This window comes from Acanthochromis polyacanthus, chromosome 11 (genome assembly GCF_021347895.1).
Source record: "Acanthochromis polyacanthus isolate Apoly-LR-REF ecotype Palm Island chromosome 11, KAUST_Apoly_ChrSc, whole genome shotgun sequence".
Taxonomy (NCBI): Eukaryota; Metazoa; Chordata; class Actinopteri; family Pomacentridae; genus Acanthochromis; species Acanthochromis polyacanthus.
In genome coordinates, this window is record NC_067123.1 from 16899922 (window position 1) to 16921709 (window position 21788).

The 21788-nt window shown below is 39.7% G+C and overlaps 1 protein-coding gene across 7 annotated transcripts in view; it reads right to left on the minus strand.

Annotated features, from left to right (window-relative positions):
• ptprua (protein tyrosine phosphatase receptor type Ua) overlaps window positions 1-21788 on the minus strand; it is a 240683-nt gene that overhangs the window by 40204 nt on the left and 178691 nt on the right. For all 7 annotated transcript variants that reach the window (XM_022208249.2, XM_022208247.2, XM_022208248.2 and 4 more), the window contains exons 11-14: window positions 18992-19094; window positions 15356-15635; window positions 11890-11926; window positions 2618-2756 (exon numbers count right to left, since the gene is read on the minus strand). In XM_022208249.2, the coding sequence (XP_022063941.1) occupies window positions 2618-2756; window positions 11890-11926; window positions 15356-15635; window positions 18992-19094 (559 nt within the window). The remainder of the gene's footprint in view (window positions 1-2617; window positions 2757-11889; window positions 11927-15355; window positions 15636-18991; window positions 19095-21788) is intronic.

Here is a 21788-nt window from a genome sequence, read left to right on the forward strand (position 1 = left end):
AGGAATTAAGTACATATACACTATGCACATTAACAAAACAAAAAAGTGTTAATCAGCTTTAACCTATAATGTAGAAAATCATGCAAATAAATAAAAAGCACTGAATGAGAAGGTGTGTCCAAAGTTTTGAGTGGTAGTGTAGATCTGTAATGATTTTGCTGTACTTTCTGCAGGGACACTTTTCAGCCTGTTTCCACCTGATGCATTCAATGACACTGCTCGATTCAATGCTTAATAACTCGTAACATGTAGACATCACAGTAAAATGGTTAATGGCTTAAACTGAAGAAGCCAGGTCTGAGTATGTGCCATTATGTGCACATGCATAAGTTTGCTTTTACAGTGGACCTACTCAAATATGAACTATAGCACACATATGCATACCAGAGTTCAGATTGGTCAGTCAAAATGCAGAGTTTTAGCAGTCAATAAGTAAGGTGTTCTTTTGTATGCCAAACCTATCAAGAGCTGTTCAGACAATCTTTTGGCATATTTATAAAACCACAGAATGGGAACATTTCAGTTTTGTATAACAAATGAAGAGCTGATATGTGTCCTAACCTCTCAAACAACAAAGCTATGTTTGTTTTAGCCTCATAAACAACACACAGAGTCTATCATGAATTTTTGAAGTGTAGTTCTATGTAGCAGCTTCCCTATAAACAATCTGAATTTCCTATCAAGTAACAGGTGACACCGCGATATTGCAGAGTTGAATTGTTAAACTCTGTGGGAAACCCATATGATTAAAGAAAGAAGTGAAGATTAGGCAAACCAGTCAGCTGACATTAAAAAAGCAACAGTGTAGATCATTATTCAACCATGCAGTGTTCTGCTGGGAAATCTCGGGTCACCAAAGAGCTTAAAGTACTGACCCAGACTTCAGCATCTTCCACCATAGCAAGCCAGATTTATAGAGGTTCCACCCACACCCCATGGGGTACAAAGGATTAGCTGCCGATGCCCTGGTGCTAGACACAACAGGACGCCACCAGAGGCCTTGTTTCGATGCTCTGACTGGTCAGTGCTGAAGTGGTACAAGGGGAACCTCCACTAAATTAGGCTGGTGCTGTTAATGTTGATCCTGATCAGTGTGAACGATGGCCTGAAATTTGTCACTGCTCCATAGAATACACAGAATTTCTTCTGTAGCTCCATGCTGTGCCTTCAGTTGTGGGTTTTTCAATACAAGGATTGTGAAATAGCATAAAATGGTAAAATGCTTTACCCGTGAGTAGCAGTCAGCATTTTAAGCCTCATCTAGTAAGTTCCTGAACCTACAGAACATAGTATCCCCCTGGGTAGAGACTATTTACTGAGAGCTAAATTATGTTGAAGGAATTTCATTCAGTCCCTGGTTCTTTTTGGAAGAAATGCATGTAGAAGAACTGTGGCTGAAATGTAGGTACTGAATTAAATGCCAAGGGCCCTGATGTGGCTTCTGCATTTTCACCTCTTGTTTAGTTTGGTGGATTGACAACACAAGCATTATCTAGACAGCTGACAGGCACCAACATGTCTGTACACTCACCGGCAACATTATTTGGTACACCTGCAGAGTCCAATGCAGTCCAGTAAGTTCTATAATAGCGAACCTTCTACTTTTGCAGTTTTTGATGTCATAAAAGTGATAATTTTACCACATGATTATCATTAGGGCCGTAGTGGCTGGTGGTGGTGGTGTTGCCCCTGTATTTCAATGGATGTAGAACTAGTAGAAATGTCATCACAGTGCTGAGTTTTTCTAGACTGCTTGCATTTGACCAGCACCCCACTGAACATATCAGTGTGTACCAGATCTCTGATTTCTTATTGATTATAGAAGACATTAACATATACAGTCTCACTTTGCACATGCAGAGAAAGAATACCTTGCGACTAAATATAAACACGTCTATGCCCGTTGGCCTCATGTGGCTGTCTAGTACCTATTGTGCCTGTTAGATTGGCCCAGTGAATCTTATCAGTCACTTGCCTTCTTCCAGACATCCCCATTCATTCTCCTTCTATTCACTGGAAAATTCCTTGGGGCATAGGAGTTCCTCTCTCCCCCCACAAAAAAAAAAAAAAGAAAAGCAAAAACAACCTTCCTAACCAATTACTAGCCCATCCACTGGCACCTCACAGCTGCTCGCCTCATGTAATTGAGTGGGCAATGGAATAACATGCCCCTTGATGAAATATTTCACACTCAGATGAGTGTTCCACCATTGCCCAGCGAGCGAAGGAAGAATACACTGCAGGTGCAAGCGACGACAGAGGTAATTTGCAGGTGGAAAGCAGCCAACGATTCCACTGCGAGCAGGTTGCATTTGAATGTGCTCAGTCAACACGCAGACCTTGAAATTAAAAGATGAGATGAAACACAAAAGCTTGGCTGAGGCAGCGGTGGGAGAGTTTAGGATTAATGCTCTACCATTCCACTAACTCTGGTTGTAATTCACTCTCATTGCCAAATGCTTTCCTCAATAGACCCTAGCTGCCAAGTGGGATAGAGATAAATTTACTCCTTTGGATGGGCTACACAGGAACAATAAGACTTTAAGGCTGTAAATGTTTTACTGTGAAAAGGTCGAACCTGTCCCACGTCGGCAAAAACATTTGCACAGCCACTCACCCCTTCTTCACAATGATGACAATGGCCCCCAGAAGCAGAATGAGGACCACCAGACCGCCAGCGCAGGCCCCCAAGATCAGACCCATGTCCTCGGCGTGCTGGGATACCTCCAGGGCCCTCTTCGAGTCTTTACAGGCAGCTACACATCGTTAATCATAGAGGAGTGATAGAGAATCAGAGAAAGAGAAATGTAAATTGTCAACTCCACATGTACAACCGAGATGTCAAATGCTGTGATCTGAGGTTTATGAATTGTTGATTTTAGAATGATTACAACAAAACAAACTAAACTGTATATTGCCAAGAAGACTGGCAGCCTCCACTGGTCTATATACTGTTACAATGGCAGGAATCCTACAAGATTTCAAAAGGATTTAATTTGTCCATGTTGTAGTAACTCTGCGATCTCTGCCCCACCCAGAAAACTGACAGTGGATGGAATTTTATTTGGACCTCACAAAGTTTGGAAAAAATATATGAAAACATCACTATTAACAGTGTAGCGGAGGAGTTGTTTAGAGTTATATTTAAGATATCATCTAGGAAAACCTTTCACACATCTCCACTGTATAGGGTGGAGACAGAAAACTCAGAATAACTCAAAACCTGGACAACAAACAGTATCAGGTAATGATATACACTCCTTAAAAAACATGGCCAAGCAGTAGGATGGAACTGAACGTAGACACTGAAAACAAAATGTCAGACAGAGCAAACAATAGAGCTGACAGTGTAACAAAAGAATATTAAAGGGAAAAAGCAGGGGGACCTGTCAGGAAAAGGACAAACTCTGAAAAAAGTAAGATACCAACAGTTTACACAGTTACACATACACTACCAGTCAAAAGCTTGGACACATCTTCTCATTCAGTGGTTATTATTGGATTATTTTGTGCATTGTAGGTTAATACTAAAGGTATCAAGACTATAAACGAATACATATGGAATTATTTTGTAAGCAAAAAAAGGTTAATCTTCAGTATTAATCTACAATGTAGAAAACAATACAAATAAATAAAAAGCATTGAATGAGAAGATGTGTCCAAACCTTTGACTGGTAATGTCTATTGTGATTTGCTTGCTAGTTATAGGTTTTTACATTTGCTGCTTTGTGCTTAATTGAGTTTCATCCCCCTCGATTTCTTATTTTTGAAGTGTACATTGGAAGTTTGCTTTGATGATTTCGACACAAATGGGATTCCATACCCAGACAAAGCCAACATGTTGCATCTTTTACCAGTTGTATGGTTATTTGAGACACATTTACATTGGCAGGAAAATGTCTAACTCACATTATGCATGCAAACATATACAACCATTATTATAGCTGACATTCTCCTGCAGTAAACTCCCTGATAATAAAAAATTTCATGGAGGTACGTATATGCAATTAGAATCACCATAGTGCATTAAAGACAGCTCGTGTTCAACTGCAACTCATATAATATCTAATCACGAATGGATACAAGCAGATTTTTGCATATCTACAGCAATCCTGGCACAGCTTTTGTAGTGCGCTGTCAGAATATGGATCCACACTCTATGATGTTATATCCACCAAGTTCAAAAAAGCTGGAGATGGAGTGAAGTGTATTAGGGGTCACCACGGTCCAGCTGGAGCTTACACTACGATTGTTTCCAGCTAAAGTAGTCAGGAAGCTGGTATATTACTATTCAAAAGCTGTGCAATGCTTAATCAGCAGAGGTTGCACAGAAATAAAGAGCTCACTAGACAATATCAAACAGGGTTTGAACACCGTTTCAGTGCACAGATAGCAGCGAAGTGAGTGTCTACAAAGGAAGCGATATATGTTTGACTTGGGAGAGATGAGGCTCTGGTTATCTCACCAAGCTCATGCCCGCTCTCATCCAGGCTGCTATTTTCTTCCAGCCCGTATGTCACGGTCGCAGCGTATTTCCGTCTGCACTGCCATCTATGTTAGCTAACAGCATGAAATCTCCCTCTCTATGAATCATCTGGGCTCCCTGTTGTGTTTTATCCAAAGATGAAAAATTATTATTAACTATGAATGAGCTGAAAGAATATTATTAAACTTCAGGCAGCAGGCTTGTCATTATCAAAGCACTTTAAAATGAATAAGGCTGGGAATAAAAAAGTAAAAGCAGGCATATACAATTAAGGAGTCTGAGGCTGGTCTCAGCAAGTTTGAGGATACAACAGAATTGGACACTCGTGTATTTTAGCAAAGCAAAGATGCAGGATACGTTATTCCCTTTTTCTGAAACGTTGGGACAGTAAAACTCTGTACAGTGAGGCAAAAGGATGACTTTATCTTGATAAGCTCTAGATTGGTGGTTACCACCGCTTCTGGCAGACAATGCAGTCTGACAGACTTAACTGTATTCACACAAATCATGCTGGATGAGTCATTCCGCCTTTGGGCCATATTTAGAAATTGGCAATCAGGGTAAATTTTACTGAACCAATAATACAGCACTGGCCATTCACAGAAAATCCACAGGGTTTTCGACAGGTGCAGTAAAGCTAGTGAGAGGCATGTTTCATGTTTTCATATTTCATTTCGTTTGGTCATCGTGAAAGCAGGTCAAATTGCAGAATGTATGTGAACCCTTGAAAAAAAGAAATCTGATTAACACAAACAAATACAGGCTTTGATAAAGACCGGGATTACATTAGATTTCTCCTCCAGCTGTGAGGGAAAGAGGCTAGTTTTGGCATTTTCTGATCAGTTTAGTGTTATGGAATGTACAGAGGAAGCATCGCAACAAGAGAAACAGGGTAACTGATCCACCGTGAGGAGGTAAGTACAGACGATGTCCTGCCAGCTGTGTAATCGTTTTGGTGAAATATGTACATTACTCCAATAGCATGTGCTCAACTAGTTTCTTTGTGTTTACACTTTGACACAATTCATCCATCCATTACCTATATACCGCTTAATCCTTATGAGGGTCACGGGGGGCTGGAGTCTATCCGAGGTGACTTAGAGTGAAGGCAGAGGACACCCTGGACAGATGACCAGTCTATCACAGGGAGATATTCACACTCACATTCACACCTACGGACAATTTAGTAGGGCTGGACCCGAATATCCGAATATTCGGTCGTGACGGTGGTATCCAGATATTAATTTTGACATCTGAATATTCGCCACCGTCAGACGTTATGGAGCGGACCGGACCGAATATTCGGATATTCATCATTAATAGGGGCCGAATATCCGGAGCCCAGAAACTGCTATTCGGGCCAGCCCTACAATTTAGTATCACCAGATAATCTTGACACAATTCGACTTCCAATTTAGTCAAGCAACTGAGAAGCCTGTTGTTTTTTTCACTTCCTGACACACAGTGTCGTCCCGATGAAAAAAGTTAGAATTTTCCAACGTACTCCAGGTAAAATCTAGACCAGAAGAAACAGCAGGGGTTCCATAAACTCATCAAACACTACTGAGGTTCCCATAGGAATGAAAGGAGTTATTGTTGACTCGTACAGTGCCATGTGGAAACTAGGGTTTTTCTGCACTATGCAGGCAAATTCAGGGCAGAGTAGAATTCTATTGCATTACTGCAACAAAAGTCGGATCCCATTCTCTACTCTTCTGCTACGAGTCTCTAAATAAAAAAAACAAACACTTTCTTTATTAAATAATCAAGCCACTGCTGTGTTTTTGACTGCTGTCTAGATACAACAGAATGTGATAGTCTTTTAATTTGTCTGAGAGAAGTTTCAAGACACATATGTGTAATATATAGTAAGTAAATGTGCAGAAATAAAATGCAATAAAGCCCTGGCAAGGGGTTAGAACTTCAATTACAGCTCATGTTCAGCTGTGCTGTATAATGAACCTTAGCACAGCACTAAATCCTGTTGCACTCTCCTGCAGAGTTTCACGGTTTCATTGAAACATAGTTCTCATTTACCAAGTCCAATCACTTCTACTCTGACATTCTTTTTTTTTTTTTTTTTGCAGATTTATACACTGTCAACAAAATGTGGTTTCTCTGAATTGGTGTGCCATTTTCAAGGCGACATGCATTCTACTATTTTAGTGACAAAGGACAGATGATACAATACATACACAGCATAAATTCTCAAATAAGACCCATTTATCTAAAGCAACACATTTCTGTTCTATGTTCTGTGTATTGTCAACAAAAGCTCAACGTTTCATCATCTCCTTGCATTTGATCTACAGTTCATCAGGCAAGACACATTCAGCTGGGCTGAAGCTGCCCGTACTAAAATGACTCTTGTTTGATTTACATTTTCACAGCACTAACTCAATCAGTGCAATATGTCTCACTTCACACCACTTCACCAATCTGTTGCCCTCAGTTTCTGAAAGTCTTTTCTTATCCACTTAATTAATTCCGCTTGCTTGTACTTTGCCATCTCCTTTATTTGGTTATTGACTACACAACAGAACACTTCATCGTTCATCATTTCCTGGCACTGGAGTGGAATTTATCACACAACGTACATGTGATTATTTTAAACAAATTAATTAAACACATACATATTTGTTCGAATAAGCATTCAGGAAAAAAATGAGCTACTACAAATTTAGCATCACATATGAACTAATGTCAAAAATGCTCTAGTGCTTTGCCGATAACTGTTAGCTAGCATCAATGACACAAAAGCTTCTTGAAATGTTGCACACTAAGGGGCGCCCGTATAGCTCATCGGGTTAAGTGGGTGACCCATGTACAGGGGCTGGTCTATGACGCAGCGGCACGGGTTCGATTCCTGCCTGCGGCCCTTTGCTGCATGTCTTTCCCCCTACTCTTCTCCCCATTTCCTGTCAGTCTTAATTGTTACTATCAAAAATTAAAGGCAAAAAGAATTTTTTTTTTTTTTTTAAATGTTGCACGCTAAGAATTTAGCATGAACACAAGGAGCTGGGTCGTTTGAGCTACTGGAATGTTTTTAATGTTTTATTGACAACCTATTAACAAAAAAATAAAAATCTTAAAGTACAATTAAGTTAGAGAATGAAGGAGGAAAAGAAAAAAAAACAACTGGGACTAGTCTTAACACAACCTGTCCTGGAAGTAATAAAAACTATTAACAGGAGCTCAACACTAAGAAATTGCAAAGTAAAACCAACTTCAGTCACTTAGTAAATAAAAGCTCAGAAGTCTGAGCAGCAGAATGATGAGCACTCACAAATATGTTGTTAGACTGAGTGCTGTGGAAATATACATAATGCATAATTCATTAGGACATGGAGGAAGTGTTGACTTTGCTCTAAACTGCAAGTAAAAAAAACAAAACAAAACAAACAGGGTGACAAAACAGACATGTTGGCCACCTTTTAGTATTTGAAACTAACTATCTAAAATAAGCTGGTTTCAAAAAAGCTGTCTTGACGTTGGAGGTAAATCAAGTGTAAATAAACTATTTCAGAATTGAAGGTATTATGTGATTCCATTCAGCTGTCAGACTGATTTTAGGCAGCAATTTCAAATGGTGCAAAAGCTAAATGTGAATTTGCCGCTTTTTTTACTGGCAAAAAAAAAAGACAAGCAAAAAGAAACCTTCTCCTGCAACAGAAAGAGGAATCTTTCAAGACGATTTGATTTGTAATAAACATGTTCTAATTGTTCTGTGGTGTCAGCTAATGTTGGCCACATTTCATCTGAAGACTAAAAGAACAAAGGCAAGTGCCTGGGTGTCACAGGCGAAGAAAACACTCGCCCACCACTGCGGTCGCTTGGCCAGGCTCTTGGATGAACGCAGCTGGCAGCATCTGTGTGTGGGAAGCCGGTGAGAGGAAATGAGAAACAGCCAGGAATGGTCTTAACGGGGCCTCTGTGCCACCTCTGAGAACTGGAGTAGCATCAGTATGTCCTCTGGGCCTGCCTGCCACAGCCGTATATGCACAACTACAGTAAAAATGACTTCTATAAATACGCCTGCAACCAGCCCTCCTCCACCTGCGTGACATGCCGGCAGACAATAGTAAGGTAGGATTCTTTGATGTCACTGCACTTCACATATGAAAGAGTTCAGGGAAAGGAATCCAATTTAACTGCCACCCTTCTCTAGAGCGCTACAATCTTCAGGCATTATTCAGTGGGGAAGAAGGATGGAAAAACTCCATTTCACCCTCTGTCTCTCTCCCTTTCCCTTATTGTTTGAACTGAGAGCCTTCTATCAGTGCCTGCTTCTCAAGCAAACACTCCTGGTCGCTTCCTCTCTCAGGGAGGAGAAAAAAAAAAAAACGGAAACATTGCTGCATTGTGGATTTCAAAGTCATCAGAGCCCAAGAGGGGTTTGCCAAAATGTCAGTGTCAGTGATTCAAGAGGAACAGAGTGAGAACAGAGATGCATGTTTGCTTTCACCTTTCCTCCGGTGTCTCTGTTGAGGGGAGATTGGCACTGGAGCTCCTTCCCTGTAGCACCCAAAACAACACTAAGTCCGTGTCAAATCCCCTAAGCAGCAGCCTGATCCAGGATAACTGTCGAAGTCTGACATGTACCCTGTACCACATAGTTGCTGCCAGTGTAACCACAAAAAGTCCCGCAGGGGTTTTGATTACCAAGAGATTCACATAGACTTATTCAACATTATCTTTGCAAGGAAAAGACAACTGGTGCCCTCTATCTTACCTCGTTGGGATGCTGTTGTATCATTTTCGAAAATCCAGCTTTTTCTAACCTGCTTTTTATATTTTTTGCTTTCATTATACGACACAGAGAGAACATTTCACTGCACTGCTTTACATTAAGAGACATGAGGGTACAACACTGCGAGACAAAAGTTTAACAAAGGAGACAAATGTACAACATGTCTCCAATACAAGCTGCCTAACATGAGGATTATCATCCATTATAGCTTCTCTGTCCATGTCAGTAGAAACCTTCGCATATTTTTTCCAATCCAGTTGTAAATAGATGAAGGCATAATGCAGCCACGAAGTAGCTCTGCAAACAAGCCACAAATATTCAAATGAACAGACCAGTGAATTATTCACAGTTTTAACTCAAACTGTTTTTCAGGGAGATGCAGCGTCTGTGGAATCAGCCACTGCAGCTCTCGATCAGTGCTTCTTCTGCTTCCCAGAATTGATCTTGTTCAGTAGATGATCAATTTGACTTGTTGGACTGATGTTAACTAAGAAGCTCTTGCCACGCAGTAATTTTATTTGGATGTTTTTGAAATAAATTGAGTCTATGGACCAACTCGTCTTCAAATTATAAGCAACAACACAAGCAGCAGCTGAAAAAATTGAAAACACGGAGACAGCAGATGGTTGTAAAATATTATGCTAGTTTGACCTTGTATATGCAAAAAGACATTTTTTTCTTTCCTCCATCAATTGATAAAGTATAGAAATTAAATAATGTTATTCCATGTGCCACAGGTGATGTGGTTAATGCTACTTTCAGCCAGAGAGCATGTAGTCATGGTAATGCTAATGTTAAGGTGAACAGGATGGAGAGATAGCAAGAGGTTCAGAGTTTGGAAACATTAGCATTAACTAGATTTACAAAGGAGAGTGCATCTGTTGTATCCCTGCAGGGCAAAGGGAAATGGACACTGAGCCTTTTGCATTAACCTCATGATAGACAAGAATAACACCTGCAACCATGGTAACGGTTTCAGTGAAGCGCTATAATGAAGCACTCCCTAGTGTCCTGCCTACACTATTCTGCCAAACAAGAAAGGTGTACAGATACGTGCCCAGAGTTAAGGTGACAACTGTTAAAATTTGTTTTCCAAGTGGTTCAGATGAAACTAGGGACTATTTGCCCCAGGTCACTAGCTGTTAAGCTGTCACAAAGCCTGTGATCCAATATCTCACCAAAGAAGCTGATGAGTAAACATGCAGGCAAAAAAGTATTCAGATCATTTCCTTAAGTAAATGCAGTAATACCAGAATATCAAAATCATTTCACAAAAGTAGTACGTTAGTACTGTAGTTGATTGAGGCGGAGTGAACTTTAACAGCTTCATATACTTTCAGGTAATTACATTTTAGCCTGGCATCACATTTTAAATATCGATAATATATTGTAGATTGTCGAGTAAAATTGTAATCTGAAAAGTAACAGGCAGAGACTAAAGAAATACAGCCGTGGCAAAAAAAAAAAAAAAAAAAAATACATTAGACTCTGAAACATAATTGAATCATAATATATGTATTTGTAATGGAATATTCAAATAGTTCCTCAAAATTGTGTAAATGTACTTTTTAAAAGTATTTTTCTACCACTGCAATATTTATCACTCTTTGAAGGTAAAATACTTGATTTGGCAGATTCGGTACAGAAAGGTACAGTTATCACAACCAGTGGTAAAGTAGGTAGGTACTGCAGGAGACTTCGGAGGGGATTTTGTTCTATACATGTGCAGTTAGTTTTATTTACATATTGCACACACGCACACTACAGCGTACTGTTACGATGCAGTGTAATCACCACGTGAATACAAATTTTGGACTGCATGTTGAGAGGTCCATGTGGACTATCGCAGATTTGTAACATGCCGAAAATACTTCACATGGACTTTAATGAAGCTTCACATACTTCCAGACATGGAAAGTACAACACAGTTTAAAGTGTCCATTACAGCAGGTGATGTTTAAAGTTTAAATTTTGATAGCTTATCAACGTTTAAATCCAGCAGTTTCGAGGATATTTCATTCAAAACCACAGATGTCATCCTGGTAGTGGCACCAGAGACATTAGCATTCATCATCTGGGAACCACAAATATCAAAATGCTCAAAATGTTGTGCCATTCTGCCGGCTGCATGTAATAAGTAAAGCTTGCTGGTTGTTCTAGAAGAAAAGACAGAATCACTAAAGTCATTAGGGTTTATCCAGGGGGCAGTATGAATGTCCAATCCTTTCAATGATGCTGCGATATTTTAATCTGGTGGACGGCAACATGGCTAAAATGTGCCACCGCTGCTGAGTAAAGTCTATTTTAGAGATATATTCTTAGTAATTTGCATTATTATAAATGTCAGCATTATTCTGAAAGAGAGTTAGTCTTTTCTGAAAAGAGAACCCAGAATTTACTATTCCACTTTGACTCTCTAGAACATTAAGTTTAAACTGAAGCTTAGCTGTAAAAGAAGACCACCTTCCTCTGTGCCATCAAGGAGTCTAACAATCCACTGAGAAAGATAACAATGTAAAAGGCATAAAGACAGCCTCTGTGATGTTACAGTTAGCCATTTTTATGTATACTGAATTATATTTAATGTGATAATGACTTATGATGTGAAAATGTTTCATGTATAGCACCTTAAAAATTGACAAGCCAGCTTTACCTTTGCGAGCAATCCGAATGCAGTTAATTCTGGTCTCCTGTGGGTAAAAGAAAAGGCGGAGTTAATTCATTTGGCCTGGTACCACAAAGACACAATAAAAAAGGAAAGGAAGCACCACACACAACAACAGCTTACTTATGAGTCAGCCTGTGCAAAATCCACAACCTTGTCTAAAACTTGCAACTAAAACTTGCAGACAGCCAGACCTTGCCCAGACCTTTGCCATGTGGAGAAAATAATTGAAATTTCCTTGCGGATGACATCTCCTTGTGATATGACCTCTGCTCCCCCTCACCATGTCAGGCCTCTCACCCGGGTCCACTGATTGGCTCTGCTTCCCTCGCAAAACAGCCACCTCTATCTTGGAGATAGAGGGGCATGTTACCAAATTAAGACTTAAGGAAGCTAAATCAGCCTTTATGAGCAATTATGCTAATCTGTGCTCTGAGATTTGAGTCAAAAACCTTTCACCTAAAACCGCTCCCAAATTACCTTTTTTAATTGGAAATCTGTTTTAAGTGGATTCTCATCTCCTCTCATCTCTTACAGTGACAGATAAGTCATATTTACGCCCACCCAGGGGTTATTAAAGCAGTGGCAGGTAGTATGTCATGTGTCATCCTGTCCTCTATCAAGGTGGGATCTGGGCCTTTTGGAACAGAAACACCATTGCTTATCAAAGTAGAAATGTAATATGACTGAGCCTCCAATCTTATTAGGAAGAGTGACATAAAATATATTGAAGTATCCCCATCTCTGGGGTGGATCTCAATTTTGATCAAATTTGATTCTGGTACTGGACGTGCTTATCCAATCTGAATCCTTTCTAATCCACTATAGAATCCATTTAGGTTCAGCCCTCAATGTTTGTAAGTAAATAAAGTTGGAAACAATGAAAACACAAAGATTCCCTTGAGATATGTAATCAGTTATTGTTGTCTGAGAGGGCATAACATGACAGTTTTGAGTAGTGGATGCCAGCTTGAAACTCAGATGAGCATGAGCCATGACATGTTGATTAAATGTAACATTTACAGTGAAATAATGGCTTTCTGATCCTGCACAGTTTTCCCCCATTCTTAGCTGTTCTGGCATAACTGATTAGATTGAGTTGATGACCTTAAAATATATTCTAGAGTTTAAAAGTTTGGGTCACTGAGAAATGTCCTTATTTTTGAAAGAAATGCAGTTTTTGTTCAATGAAGATGACATTAAATGAATCAGAAATACAGTCTAGACGTTGTTAATGTGGTAAATGACTATTCTAGCTGGAAAAGGCTGATTTACATCAGAGTACAGAGGTCCATTTCTAGCAACCATCACTTCTGTGTTCTAATGCTACATTGTGTTAGCTACATTGTGGTGAAAGGCTAACTGATGATTACAAAATCCTTGTGCAATGACACTAGCACATGAATAAAAGTGTGAGTTTTAGAATTATTAGAATTATTATTATTCACTTCTTCATGTTTGGTGGCCAGTTGAGGGAAGCAGAACAAACTGAAAGCACAAAACTGACAGTCTTGACATTTGTTATAGTAACCATGTTAGCATACACAACCAGCAAGGCAACATTAGCATTCATCTGGAGTGCTGGCTATTGGATCTATGTAATTCCAAAACCCACTCTCCTTTTAGCTTTCTAATGGTCTCGCTAGCTGTTAAATGCTGCACTATGTTCACCAGCTAACTTTGACTGTTGTTTAGACTCTTAGATTGGATGATTGTTCTTCAAGAGTAACACAGTGCCGTGCAGAAGTATTTGGCAAATAGTTTTGCATGGCACTGTCTCATGTCTCTCTCTTTTTCTTTTTATAATAGCTATTTGATGAGATCTTTAAAGTTGCCTAGTAGTCAATATTATGAGTTAGATGCATAACAAATATGAATTAGTGCAGCTTTAACTGATTGATTTCCACTACTGAAACTAACATTATCAGTTAGAAAAGATTCACCACTGTGTTGCTACACAAAACAGATCATTACATTTTTGTGCATTGCTCTGTGCTAATAAAGAAAGACAAAAGGTAAAATAAAAAAAAAATCAATAATAAATTTGTTAGCTTAAGACATTTTGCAAAAATGGAGCTGAATTCAAGATTTGATTCCATCCATCACAATCCAAATACCAGTATATCCAGCATATAAAAAACACATGATTTGTATTAATACATGCAACAGCGCTGACATGGAAAACATCAGCATGCTGATATTTTCATATTCAGTGTAATAGATACAACAACAGTAATTTTGATATTTCTAAAGTGATTTCCTGCAGAAACGACAGAGAGAAAAAAATAGTTGGAAAAGTGTGTGTTTGTTGCCTACTTGTGTGCTGCACAAGAAACTGGAAAGACCAATCATGCATCTTTCAAGCCCCACTGACGGCATATCTGCCAAGGCAATTACGGTTTCAATTCAGTGGCAACTCATGGTCCACAGTAAGCTTCGTACATCTAATTTATCCAGAGTAATTGTCAAAATAATTAGTTTTTTCCCCTTTTTCTCCCTGAGCAGCCAATTTCTTCTGAAACACAACCATAGTTTACAAAATAGACTGAAGATGAAAATTTTTAGGACAAAAAAGGAAGTTATCACCATGTATTATAATATTCAGCTTGTTGTGTTGGCTTTCTGTCTCAGAGTTGCTGTGCCAACAGAGCGTTTCATTTGGTCTTAAGGGAGAACCATCACAAATGCAACTGCTGATTACAGATCAGAAGGGAGAGATTATTGCCAGATATACAGTGTGTCATGTTTGACCGTGACCAGAAGCTGACTGTGGTCTTTCTGGCCCTTGAGGCCAGCCCACCAGTACCAAGAGGAAACTGTCTACATCCTCTGCAGAGTCAGATACTTAGATATCTGTAGAAGATGCAGCCATGCAGGCATACATAGGCTCCATATGGGCCTAATGATTAAACAGCATTTACTTTCACTTTCACTGTGCAGACTGGACAGCACACTCCTTATTCATGCTTCAGTTCCTTTTACAATTGCTGAAAGAGTTTGTTTTCAGATCTTTTTTATGCCTGCAAGAAGTGTTTGATTATATATTTATTTTTTTTACAAAGATAGATTATTTTGAAAAGTTTTTAAAGAGCTTCATTATGAGACAATCTGACAACTGGATGAGTACAAAACTGAATTCTGCAAATAATTGTTTGTAGGCGTCTTAGGAAGAAATGCTTGGCCTTTTTTGTGAAATGATGCAAAATTTAGTCCAAGAACCAGTCACCCAAAACCCTAAAAAAGCAAAACATACATAACCTAATTTCAACATTTTGTAACTGAAGCCTAACTGTTTATACACAGGACTACTTCTTCTCTTGTCGTGCCTTCAGCATGCTGTCTTCTAACTTGCTTGATGCAAATCCAAACTGACTAGCAAGGTTGCTAAAACATAAAAGCAGCACATCTGAGCTCCAGGAACACACATCTTGACAGGCATCTTAATGGTTCTTACCCCTCTGAAGTTGCTGGTGGCCTGAAAGTAGATGAGGTAGTTCTTGGTGGGGTCTAAAGGACTGTTCCAGTAGCCGTTGTAGGTGTGATTGTCACCCACGGTGAAAGGCGTGGCCTCGGGCAGACTACTGGGAGCCAGCTCAGCGGTGTAGTAATGTGGGGTCCCCTTAGCCTGGGCTTCGCTGTGTGAGTTTGGAGTGGGGAAACAGTCCACAGTGCCCAGTTCCCTCCTCCTCACCTGACGAGACCCATCTTCTTCCACCACCACCACTTGATAGGCACTGAGAGAAGACAACTTGGGGGTTAGCACTCCAAAAATGTGCAAATACTATTTAAATCAATCAAACCACTACAGAGTACAAAGTGACCTCCAGCATATAATACGTTTCCCTATGATTTTGGTCATTACTTCTGGTTGACATAACATTGAGCTTCATAATTATGATGCTAAGATGTTAGTCTTAATTCCTCATTGTGCATGAAGATAGATAAGGTGGGTCAGAGTTGAACCAGAAAGCCAGTCTGTAAGTTGTCACTGATGTTGACAACAGGCAGTTTGAGTAATGAGTTTACTGTGTGTCTTTGTTCTCTCTAGTAAATAAGTTTAGCTAACCTGGCGGTTTGTTTGTATCCTGTCTGACTGTCTTGTTTGTGTGGCTGTGTCACTTATTTTGCAGCAGCTGTAATGTTTGTCTTCCGTGTCAACACATTCCCAGGTGCAAAGTCTCAAGTAACTTTGTGGGTACGGTATTATTTTTTATGCAAAGAACAGTGACAATCAGAACTATGTAGATCATTCCCAATGGTGTCCATTCTTTAAAAAGAAGAACAATGATGTGGATATCTGTAATGAGAAACACTATGCCTGTATACAATAATAGTGAAAGTGGTGCCATTAGTCTCAAGAAGAAGGACGATGTATTGTACACTACCGTTCGAAGGTTTGGAGTCACCCAAGCAATTTCATGTTTTCCATGAAAACTCACACTTTCATTCATGTGCTAACATAATTGCACAAAGGTTTTCTAATCATCAATTAGCCTTTCAACAGGATTAGCTAGCACAATGTTGCATTAGAACACAGGAGCGATGGTGGCTGGAAATGTTTCTCTGTACCCCTATGAAGATATTTCATTAAAAATCAACCATTTCCAGCTAGAATATTCATTTAGTACATTAACAATGTCTAGACTGCATTACTGATTCATTTAATGGTATCTTCATTGAAAAAAACAGTTTTTCTTTGAAAAATAAGGACATTTCTAAGTGACCCCAAACTTTTGAACGGTAGTGTACATATCTGAAATACAAATTGTGGCTCTGAAGACAGACATTATAGATATATGAAATGTTGTTTTTGACAAGAATTTTTTTTTTTATATACATATCCAGACTAGCTTGCCATTAGTATCAGCCAGTGTCTAACTCCCAGCTAATCCAAAAATGAGTGAAGTGGTAAATCTGAGGTAGATCCTGCAAATATCTCTGGGTCATGGACAGTCCTTTGAGGGTCCCTTTTCACACAAAACAGAAAAAGTCGTACAATTTAAACAAATGAGTTATATGGAAATTTAGCCTCCGGACAGTTGTTATGAACGAGGAAGCTAAGTACAGAAACCAAAACCATTTTATGTACCAGGTTGTGAACATGTTGATTTCTGCTGTAAAGTTAGATATTGTGGTTTTCAGCCCGAGAAGCTGCTACTTGTCTGTGGTTGAAGAGCTTGCTACCTGAAGTGTTAAGGGGCATTCGACTGACAAATGGCATGCTGAAATTTAAAATACAATGTGTTACAAGTGACTAGGTGTTCTGTCCTGCAGCAGAATTTTGTGTGCTGCAGTGCCCCCTACTGATATTTCTGGGGAAGTGATGTTAAAGCAGGGCATTTTCGAAGAGAGTTTTTAGCATGGGTCAGGCCATGAGAGGATCTGGATGTTGCTGATTCTTCTCCCGCCATTTTCATTTTAATGTTATGGCCTTGGAAAGTACTTGTCTGTAAGTATCTCATTTTTTTTGACTTACCTTTTTCTACTATTGTGTATTTACATATTGATTTTATTCTGATTTCTATTTTCAATTTTTTCTTGTTAAAGTTTTACGGTTCAAATAAAGTGATCTTCAATCACAAGAAAAGTCACGCCTTGGGTTTTTGAGGAATCACACGTTCGCTCGCTGTCTACCTATAAAACTAGAAAACTAAGGGAGGACAGTAGCCTAGCCGCGCTAGACAACCCACGGCAACGAATTTAATTCTCTGCCAGGGTGGGTCTAGTTACCCTCCATAAGGCTCGAGGCTGGATTCTCCTAAAACGGGCCGGACCAATCACCATGAAGTGTAGAGTCAGAAGGCGGGCGTAACTAAGTGACAACAGAGGCGCGACGATTCTGACAGAAACAACCGGCGCACAATAAACAGTTATCTTTCCACTCGACTTTGGCCACAGCCCTTAAAGATTTGAAGCTAAAATTCAACTTGAAAGATAAACAAAGGACGGCACTGAAGTGTTTCATTGAGAAGAAAGATGTATTTGGACTTATGCCTACGGGATATGGCAAATCCTTAATATACCAGTTGGCTCCGCTGGTTGGGAAGCTAATGGGACTTAGCCACAATCCGCCGGCGCTCTAGGAACTACGTCAGCCTATTCGTTGCGCTGATTGGTTGTATACCTACCCAAATGCTGCAGAGTGATTTGAAAGACAACCTTTTAGCCCGCCTCTCTCCCTGTCGAGCGGCCCTAGACCCTTGTGCCGTCAGAACATGGGTCTAGCACGGCTAGGCTAGGAGGACAGTATACTAGGAGAAATGTCATCACAAATAAATGAAAGCATATTTTTGAAAATTGGTAGGCTAGAAATGTAACAATGGCTATTAAGTAGAAGTGAGGTCCAATAAAACATTTTTTAAAGTTAAGATGAGGTGAGAACTAAATCCAGAAGCTTCAGTGTTCATGGTTGCCATGAATGAGTGAATAGTCTTGCTTTGTCTTTGACAGACTGTCACTGCACAACTTTGAGTATATTTCCATGAACACTGTTATATCTAAAATAGAAGAATGTATTCTTCCATGAAGGATGGGATGCTCTTTTGCAGTTTCCCTCAAAGCCCATGGTTCTATTTTCACAAATCCTGACTTTTGACTGAAATCGGAGTGTGGCACTTATTACAGTGACGTGGCTGTCAAACAGCCAGCACATGATTGGTTGGCATGTGGCGTGATTCCTAAGCCGTGACACAGTGAGTCAGATTTCAGGGTAGATGCATGGATAATGGTTCACTACCTATTTTAGTTTTTTTTCTCATGTAGAGTTGCAGTATTGCTACGTCTTTATTTCAGTATCTTAATGTTGATGTCAGTAGCAACTGCACTAAAATGAATGATAATTCCGAATATTACTGACTGATTTGGGACACTTCCTTACTTTCTGTGCAAAGCCACCACGCCTTAACCATGTATCGACAAAACCCCTTTTTGATTTTTCATGCATTTTGCTTAAAATGGTGTCTACTGCAAGCTTACAGAACTGTTTCCTGGTGTTCCAAAGAGTGCTTTTTTTAATGCAGCTATGAATATCACAGCGTGGAGGAGTACTGAATGGGTGCTGGGAAAGGAGTGGAGCGTGGATTAGTTGTACCTGACAGGAGCCCCTCTCCCAAGGGCAGGGCGCAGCAGCACGGTGATGGTGCTCTCCGACTCACTCAGCGGAGAAGGGATGTCTTCATAGTCAAACACAGGGGCTGAGGAAAGGAATAGAGAAAGGAAAGTCACACAGAAGAGTTAAAGAACAGTTTAAAAACTTGAGATAGTGTAGACAATAACAAGGACCATTTCAAGCATTTCATCTTCTGGGAAAGATCAAATATGTTTCGTTTAGATTTGAGAGTTTAAACAGACATGTTGCTGCACTGCTGCTTGGATATTTTGGCAATTTTTTTATCCTTACATGAAAAGATAGAGTGAGCTATCTTTATTCATTACCCACACGAGTCCCTAGTGTACTAGCGTGTGGAGGCCTCCCACACAGTGCCATTGACTGATGATGACTAGAAACAGCAGCCAACTACAGAGAAAACAAGAGGCTCTTATAATATAATTAGGGCAGATCTCAAAGCTGCACAACCTCAGCAAAGCTCAGGGGACAATGAGGTTGAGTGTTCCCATCTCTGTTTACTACAGGGAGTGAATTAACTGGAGTATGTAGTGAAGCAAATGGCTATCCTGGTACAACAGATAAGCTGAAACAAAAAGGCTCTGAAATGGAAGTGGAAAATGTTTCTGAGGCAGGGCATTAATGCTTGTCATAAAAACCTGCTTGTGTAACCTGTCATCTGAAAAGCACACACTCGTGCTCGCACACAACCAGCTGAGGTCTGCATTGAGCCATGTTAGGAGGTTAATTCCAATGAATTATGAAAACGCTAATAGTTGCACTTTTATGCTTGCTACAAAATTGGAGCAGGAGTTGGCTGCCCGCTGAGCTTTTCTGACAGCGCAGCCAAGAGAGAGCATGTTACACTGTAGGTTGAATTATATACCTTGACAGCTGTGAGCCCACATAGGCCTCCTTCTAAAGCAGATGGAACAGGTACGGAAAATCGGGAAAGAGGCAGAACAGGCTACATTACTATTACTACTGAAGAGTCACATTTTGTGTGTCTGACAATTAGTTTAATGGACATAGTTTAATTTAGAACATATAAAACCCCAAAAATGTGTAGCCATGGCAGTTGGCAATGATTCAAATATAAAGACGCTACGTAGAAGCAAATTTTCAAACATGGATAATTCACACACATCTCCAGCTCAGCAGCACAAACGATCTACACAGTAACCACAGATTCAAGATAGACACCCAAGATTAGTGTCACTAATTTATGATCTGACCAATTGGATCTTTTTATTGTCCGCACAACGAGGGTAATAAATAATTTCTGGAAAAATCAAAATCATTCACATACTCCATTGACCCCCTGCATGTTTTATGGAACCGCATTACAAAAACCTTTGATGTTTCATCTGAGCAAACACAATTAGTGACAACAAGGTGCAGACACTCACTCGAGAAGAGAGTGTTTCACATTCCCCACAGACAGCTCCAGACTGATCTCAAGATCCATACCGGCAACCTCTTCACTCACAAACACCGCTTCTCTAATTTCTGAACTGCTGTGTTGCCTTTGAATGGTAAACACCGACTGTGGTGATGTGAACAAAGCTGTTTTCTCCCAAACCATTCATGCTGAACATTTGTAGTTTGCTATAATTTGGTCTGCTGTTATTCCATCAAATGAAAGCAATGCACTTTTAAAAGCCGTTTTGGCTCAGGGAGGATGCAGATAATTTGTATTATTCAGAAGTGTATGCATAATTCAATCAAAGCTCCTAATATATAAATATATACATACAACGCCCTCAATAATTATGTTATTATTATGAAGATTAGGAGATGTTTTGTTGGCAAAAGGGGGTTGTACAAAGTATTAACATCAGGGGTGCCAATAATTGTGGCACACATGATTTGATGTAAATGAATTATTTCTTAATGTGTGATTTTTTTCCCCACTGAATGAATGCGCTTGAATTAAAGGTTGGATATTCCTCATTTTTTCATTGTGGTCCTATATTATTTAGAAAAAAAAAAGAATTTATTAGAAGCTAAAGAACACATCTTAACCAGGGGTGCCAATAATTATGGAGGGCGCTGTATATATTTTGAAAGCTGTGCTGTCAGTCACTGAAAAACTGAAGTCACCATTATCATTTGCCTGGAAAATCCAGACTGACTTTATTTATGTATTAATGTAAATACAAATAAAGGCAGTCTGGCATTGTGATGACAGGAGACGATTTCAAAAAGGAGGGGCTAACGACTGCAGCTTGAACGAGAAAGAACCAATCAGCATAACATGGATGTGACGCACAAACAAATCGACCTTGAAGTCCATGTAGTCCAAACAACAATGGCATGCAGCCGAGAAAGCGTCGCGGTGAATGATTACTGCTGTTTTTGTCACAAAAATCTGCGAATACATGGGGTACTCTCAAGTACAACACTTATTTTTGAAAAGGCTACGCAACAAAAGACTCCTTCCGAACGATTAGCGGTGTTAGGAATAACTTTAAATCGGAGCCAAACCAAGTCGGTGCGTATCGGTAAAAGTTGCTTAAATTTACTCACACGTTTGGAACGGGATTTTCCTCTGTACAAACAATGGCAAGAAGGCGAAAGTAACGAGCCATCCACTGCCTCCTCATTGTTGGAAACGTCAAGTGAAAAGAGGCAACGACTAACGCCATCCAAAACGCCAAGAGACCACAAAAAGAGGTGTTTTATGGGTAATCCAGGCGCCGAAGATGACGCAGCATTAACTCCCGCCTCCCGCGCTATGATTGGTCGTACCAAACTTTCCCGGGAGGGAAACGCGATTCAA